The 7301-nt window shown below is 41.9% G+C and overlaps 1 protein-coding gene and 1 non-coding gene across 5 annotated transcripts in view; one reads left to right on the forward strand and one right to left on the reverse strand.

Moving 5' to 3' along the window:
- Nucleotides 1-210: 210 nt before the first annotated feature.
- The window catches only part of ltbp3 (latent transforming growth factor beta binding protein 3), a 42650-nt gene continuing 35559 nt past the window's right edge, over nucleotides 211-7301 (reverse strand). The window contains exons 25-30 of one of the 4 annotated variants that reach the window (XM_058383005.1): nucleotides 5569-5709; nucleotides 4980-5108; nucleotides 4512-4664; nucleotides 3154-3240; nucleotides 2926-3057; nucleotides 211-2063 (exon numbers count right to left, since the gene is read on the reverse strand). In XM_058383005.1, the coding sequence (XP_058238988.1) occupies nucleotides 1903-2063; nucleotides 2926-3057; nucleotides 3154-3240; nucleotides 4512-4664; nucleotides 4980-5108; nucleotides 5569-5709 (803 nt within the window). In that variant the 3' untranslated portion in view covers nucleotides 211-1902. Of the gene's footprint in view, nucleotides 2064-2925; nucleotides 3058-3153; nucleotides 3241-4511; nucleotides 4674-4979; nucleotides 5133-5568; nucleotides 5710-7301 lie in introns of all 4 variants that reach the window. The other 3 variants (XM_058383002.1, XM_058383003.1, XM_058383001.1) reach the window with 3 other exon arrangements.
- On the forward strand, nucleotides 6900-6972 carry trnam-cau (transfer RNA methionine (anticodon CAU)). The gene has a single exon. It is a non-coding gene; the product is annotated as a tRNA-Met (tRNA).

Below are 7301 nucleotides of genomic sequence, written 5' to 3' on the forward strand. Positions count from 1 at the left end.
TAAATCACTGAATTTGTGGAAGCGAAATAATATGCACCTAAATGTCGTGTCAATTATTAAAGGTGGTTTTTTGAAAATCGTAATATTTAATATTGAAATTAAACAATGCAATTTTGTGTCTCCACACAAACTGAATTATGCAACCATGCTGAATTGCAGAGCCTTAAAATGCAAGCACTGTTTACACCATGGATATTTTGTCAGTTACTGTTATTCGCCACCTTTTTTTGCTTCAAATACTTTTGTCGCCATTTCACTTCCATATGTATGAAGTATTTACGACCTGTCTTAAAGAAGAAGGAGAACTGAAAAAAAAAAAAAAAATGAAATCACATCTTTCTTTTTTCTTTGGGTTTCACTTCATCTCAGATTTATTGTTCTTTGGCTCTCTGGTGATGTCACGTATAGAATCCGTTACGGTTCCGTTTTGTGTCCAAACCTGTCTCACATTCATCACATGTAGTAAATTACAAAAAAACAAAAATAATCAAAATGAAATGAAATGAAAAAGAACGGATGGAAATAATTAAAAATACAAAAAAAAAAAGAGGATTATGCGAATTAGGACCAATAAAAATAAAATACATCTTAGAATAAGAACGAGACTGGAGAGCTTATAGTACACAATGCTGGAGTTCACAAAGCCGGGTTTAAGGATAGCATTAAGTGTTTGTTTGTTTGTTTGTTTGTTTTTAGCTAAACAGTCTCTTTGTTTACTAGAACATTCTAAGAGAACTTTCCAAAATTTCACTGAATTTTTGGAACGAAATTGAAAGAAAAAAAAAAAAGCTCATTTAGCTCCACCCCCCAAACCTACAATATTAAATTAAATCTTTTTTTTTCTTATTTTTTTGTGTCTAAATTCTGCCTGAAAACGCTTTTATAGAAAGAAAACCTTTCCATAAATGAAGAGGAATAAGTCTAGCTATTCGATTGAGATTAAAGTAATGGCACCCTGTAAGAGAGAGCACACGCTGTTTAAGGAGGCATGGCTTCCACTTGCTTGCAGATCTCTTTGCCTTTTATGGAGTTCTGTGGGCGTGGCTAATTGTAGTGTCTTTTTTTTTTTTTTTTTTTTACAGGAAAGCGTTTAGGCTTGTTGCCTTGTTGCAGCATCAGTGTGAGAGGAACTTTATAGAAAAATGTTCTTAGGTACCAGAGTGTGAGAACCGTAAGATCTGAACATGTTGTATATATATATATATATATATATATATATATATATATATATATATATATATATATATATATGCACTAAGTTTAAACTTTTTAAAATTCATTTAAGGAATTAGTGCAAAATCAAGGCAAGATGCTTAGTGTTCCAGTCTGTAAATGCTGCTGCCTCGTTGGACATGCTTTGGTTTCAATGGCATAATGTAACGTCCTGCATATAAATGTGTAATAAACGCTAATCAGCTTCATAAGAACCCGGATGTAGCGTACACTGAATGGGTTCATTTAAATACTGACTCGTCAGCAAACACGCAGCACAAGCGGCTAGACGTACTCGCTGCAAATAGACTCTCTCCCTAAAACATGATCATCAACTGAGCCGAGGCTTCTCTTAGGTCACAAGTACAATGTCCGTTTCACGTCATCTTGAAAAAAAGAAAAGAAAGAGAGATTGAAAAAGAAAAACGCGAGAGCATTCTCAATCCAGAAACATCAAGATCAGAAGTTGTGCAAAAAAAAAAAAAACACCTCAAAGATAAGGAAGAAGAGGAGGATGAGGAGGGGAGTCTTAACATGTACATATAATCAAAAAACATCACACCGTAATTATAAACAGTTTGTGGGACTTCGGTTTACAGGAAGTGAATCAACCACAGAAAACTAACAGAGGGTGGAGGAGGATGAGCGGAAGCTTGTGTGTGTGTGTGTGTCGCCATGGGTGTGTGTGTTTTACTTAGTGTTCTTGTGTGTGTACACGTGTCTCGTGCTGTGCCTGTGTGCACAATGGCCATTTTTGCAGATGCACTTGAAGGAACCTATGGTGTTCACGCAGCGGGCGTTTTTACACGGGTTCAAGCGGCCGATCCCTCGCTCCATACACTCGTCTATGTCTGTGGAGAGAGAGAGAGTGAGAGAGAGTGAGAGAGAGAGACTGGTATCAGGAAGGGTTTAACTCAAACACCGCTCATGCAATGTATCTAGTGATGTTCCGGACTGTAATTGTTATAACACGACTGTTATACTGTAATTATCGTAAAATTACATAGTTTTTATTGTACAGTCGATTATTAAGCAGCCGCCAAAAAGTGTTAGGATTCCATCAGTCTCACCTAACATCAAATAAATGACAGAATCCACTATACTCTACACTACCACTACTATACTAATCTATATTAGGATGTATTGTAGGGTCGGGGGCAGAAGGTGTCTAATCTGTATGTGGTGTTTATTACAACTCTGGGGCAAGGAATCCAAAATGTGAGCAACAGCAAAGTCAGTAAACAGGCAAAAAACAGGCAATAGCACAGTAGAAACAAACAAACCCGAAAATACACAGGAAACAAGGAACATACATTTCTGGCATTTGGTTGATGCCCTTATTCAGAGAGACTTAAAATTTATTTCATTGTATACATTTAAGGGCCTTACTCAGTGGTGCACCTTAGCGGACCTGGGAGTCGAACTCACAACTTCCGGAGTAGTAGGCCAGCACCTTAACCACTAAGCCACCACATCCCCCACCTACAATACTCTGCACAGGAGTCGGTGTGAGCTTTTAACTTATAAGTCCTAAAACCAGAAAGTAACCCTTGACTCGGATTCGTTCTATATTCAGGAGAGGGCTCCCTCTGGTGGGTTGGAGAGGGAACAGCAGCTGAAATCATTACACGGATGCATGGCTTGCTGTGCAGCAGAATCTAAATTCCAGTCCAAGGATATTTCTCTTTTCCAGTCGTTTGCGTACACACTCACCTACACAGCGCGTCCGTGAATGATCCAGTCGGAAGCCTGGGTTACACTCACACATGGTACCCAGGTACGAACGGACACATCGTCCGTTAGCGCAGCTGCACTCGTCCGAGTCTTCCTCTGAACTGTCCCTCTCTGACCACCAGAGAGAAAGAGAGAGAGAGACATTTGTCTTTAGCATGGTGCACTTGTTCATTGTTCTGAAATCTGATTGGCTGTTGGGGAATTCACCTGGGTTATAACTGAAGGGTGCTAAGAAGTCTGAGTCTCCATCCGACTCGGTCTCCAGGTGCATCTCACACAGCCGATTAAAGATCACTGCAACGAAATGTTTTAGAAAAAAACCTTAATATAGCACAGAAAAATAATATGCAGTCTGTAGTCTGAAGTCATGTGACCTGGTCAATGCGCCAGTCTTTCTAAGAGATAACGAAAAAAATACCACTCAAACCATGCTTAAGGTTTAAACAAAACACATTATACGTAATTGTTTCCCTCTCACAAGTTCCATTTATGCCGTCGTTGACCCATTGATCGTTCCCTTATCAACAACCTCTCATCTATTTCCCCTCATCAAGCAAGTGGCCACTCGACATGAAGCACAATTCCACAGAAGAGGATTCATCATTCTGGAACACTTATATCTGACCATGTGGTGAGCTAAATAGTTCTTGCAGAAAGCTCATCTAAGCCCATCTAAGTTTTCAGGAATCATGAGCTAAAACTCTGTAGTGGTTCAGGCTTTCCTGACAAAGTTCCTTAACAGCTTCCTTTGGTTGAGTTCCTTAAAAGGTTTCCGGGATACTGAAAAGATTCTTGTAGTTTCCAGTCCATAGAGATGTTACCTGAGTGAGAGATGGGTTTTTTGTGGTGAAAAAAGATCTAAAGGTTCCTAATGTTCCAGAAAAGGCTCCAAGTTCTTAGAGATAAATGTAAAGTTGTAGTTTCATAAAAGATTTCTGGGTTCCAGAAAAGGTTATCCAATCTAAGGTTATTGGATTCTTGAAGTTACTGGATCCCTGGATCTACTGGGAAAAATCTGATCTCACAAAAAGACTTCCTGAAATGGGTTCTTGTGCTGGAGACTTGCCAAAGTTTGAGCTCCTTAAAAGGTAAAAAACACACCTAAAGTTGGAGTCCCTAAAAATGACCCATGGTTTCTGAGGTACAATGAATGTAAAGGTTGACAATAAAGATTCATGGGTTCTTGAAAATATATCATGTTGGAAACACACCGATGAGAAAGGTCATTAAATGTAACTAATGCTGGAGTTTCTATACATGTTTCCTGGGATTCTGAGAAGAGTACTGAGGTGGCAAACTCTGTGTAATGTTGTTAGCTTACCTGAGTTGTTTGGTGGGAAAGAGCGCCCTCATTTGGGCTTGAGAAGTACTGCTGTTGTCTTACTTAAGTTTCTGGGTGGGAAAAAGCGCCCCCATAGGACTTGAGACATACTACTTTTAGCTTACTTAAGTTTCTCAGTGGGAAAGAGTGCCCTCTGTGGGACTTGAGAAGTGCTGCTGTTAACTTGTTTCTCAGTGGGAAAGAGTGCCCTCTATAGGACTTGAGAAGTATACTGTTAGCTCACCTGAGTTTCTTTGTGGGCAGGTGCGGCACTCGGGGCCCCAGCCGTGGCCGTAATGGCAGCAGCACTCGGAGTAGGTGACTGCCAGCCCTGGACGAGGGACGGTGCAGATCAGATCTTCATCCACTTCTTGAAAACAAACATCCTTGTGGGCTGCTGTACGATCTGATAGGAAGCGAGAGAGAAATGGATAGAAAGAGAATGCGAGGGGCACAGAGAATAAGAGCCAGAGATAATGGAATAATGAAGCGAAAGAGAGAAGAGAAAAGAGAGACAAACACAATAAACACAAATGGGTCCTATCCTACCAGGTACACAAACGAATCAGAAGGAAAGTCTCGAGCCTAGCTAACTGAGCCCTCGCACTAAAACCAGTCGGGGCTGTGCACTGAAACTCGAGAAGCTGCTGGATTAACTGTGATCTAACTGGCCACCTTGTGGGGGGGCGAGAGCAGGAGTGGGGTTACCCACCGTCGTAGACGCACTGCTTGAGTGCGGCGCTGAAGGTAAGCGGCTGAGCGCAGATGCAGTGGAAGGAGCCGGGAGTGTTCACACACCTCCCGTTCCTGCAGTACGACGGGTCCAGACACTCATTCACATCTGAAAGGGTCACCACAGACATTACTGGAAAGGAACAGACAAGTCCAGAGAGAAAGAAGGAACGAGAGAGAGATAGATAGAGAGAGAGAGAGAGAGAGAGAGAGAGAGGGAGGGAGGGAGGGAAGAGTGGAGTAATAAAGAAAGAGCAAGAGAGAGAGAGAGCAAGAGAGAGAGAGAGAGAGAGAGAGAGAATGAGAAAGAGAGAATTTGGGGAAAGGAGGGAGGAACAAGAACGAGAAAGAAGCAATCAGAAGCACACAGGTTTGGGTGAGATATGCATCAATATAGACTCTAACCATTAAGGGGTGTAATTCACACAGGCGTTTAGAGAAGGAGTCTCCAGTATCAGGGTCACAGTGTAAGATTTAAAGGTTAATGTCATATGAGCTATTGATCCATTAGCTCGTAATCACCACAACAACCAAACTACCCTTCATGCATTTTTTCCAAATCCACTCACCGGCCTGTTCCTCTGGCGTGACACAGCTGTTCCGGTCGGTGCCGAGGATCCACGGCGGCGTACAGATGCAGTAGAAGGAATCCTGCGTGTCCACACAATGGCCATTTTTACAATTCAACGGGTCCTGGCATTCGTTTATGCCTAAACACACACACACACGCGCACACACACACGCAGAAACACCAACACAGGATGGTTCATGCTGTAGCACCGAATCATGAAACAGTTAAACAGTGAAACAAAAATAGCGCGTCTCTGAATATAGCACGTGACAACTAGCGTGTGTAATGATGGGCCTGAGGAAAAAAGGATACCAGTAAACATTATTGCTAGGTAAGCTAGCTCGAAATAAAACGAGCAAACACCTGAAACATCTTTTCAGTCGAGAGTTTTCACTGCTAGCATCAAGTGCTCCTCTGTGTTCCCTCCACAACACCTGCCATTTTATTAGCCAGCGCCGCAGAAACTGGGAACTAGCCCAGAAGCTAAAGCAAGTCCCCCTTCCCCCCCAAACACACACACATGAATCAAAAAAATCCTGTTCTGATGTATCGTGTCAGAGTGATGAACGCTGCGATGGCCGTTGTAGCGGCCAGCGATCCTCTGACACGTGCTCCGTCAGCGCGTCATGCTGGAGATTTATTGAAGGGCTTAAATTCGAAGATTTATGGGTTAGGCGGTTAATAACATGGCTCGTTATTCAGTGACAGCTAGCATTGACTCAAAAAACAACAACCTACACACACGCAATTCTTGTGAGTCGCTGCCTGGTTACAGAGACCGAGTTTTTGAAGCTAACTTGCTAGTCAGAAGGGCTTGCTTGCTAGCTTGTTTATCTGTTAGCTGTTAGTTTAGCTAAAATGAAGCACCATGTGATCTTATTCACTGCTAATATTGCTTGATGACACCGAGTTTGTTCTGAATTATTTTTAAGATTTAACCGTAAAAAAGTTTTTTGTTTTTTTTCATGCTAGCAGGCGTTACACAGCGTCGTCTGAGATGTTTCCTGGGGATTTTTTCTGTAGACCACAGACTGGAAAAATGAAATGATGTGAGACGTAAATTTCACGTGTATTAACTGGACATTAACTTTACGAAAAGCTAGACATAGACATAGACATAGACATAGACATAGACACACACACACAATGAGCAACCGGAACATTCCTGAATGCATTCTTTCTCTTGCTCTCTAAATACCCCTCCCTAAACACACACACACACACACTCATATATATACACACACACACAACAGCCCAGTTCCTCTTCAGGCCACACTCCTCCCCCACACACTACAGCTCTAAAGACTCTGTTACGTCTCTCTCACACAGGCCTCGTTGGCGCAGTAGGCAGCGCGTCAGTCTCATAATCTGAAGGTCGTGAGTTCGAGCCTCACACGGGGCAGAAAATTTTCTCCCGCGCGCTCAGTGTTACAAACACTTCCACACTTCGGTCCTGTGCGTGTTGTAGTATTCTAATGTGTTTTTCTTTATAAAGAGACAGCTTCATCCGGACAAATCTTCAGGACTTACACGGATGATGTGGTTAAAGTCCAGGAGGAGATTTAAAGCAATTTTTTCGGGGTGAAAAAAGTCATCAAATCACATCTGGAGTTTAATTATGGGACAGAATACTTTAAAAACATCAATCTGGACTGAAGACATGATCCAGATCTACTGATCTTCTGATCTACTGCATGTGAACACTGCTGGTTTTAGATACAGAAACTCTTC

The sequence above is a fragment of the Hemibagrus wyckioides genome, linkage group LG28 (genome assembly GCF_019097595.1).
Source record: "Hemibagrus wyckioides isolate EC202008001 linkage group LG28, SWU_Hwy_1.0, whole genome shotgun sequence".
In the NCBI taxonomy this organism is placed as follows: Eukaryota; Metazoa; Chordata; class Actinopteri; order Siluriformes; family Bagridae; genus Hemibagrus; species Hemibagrus wyckioides.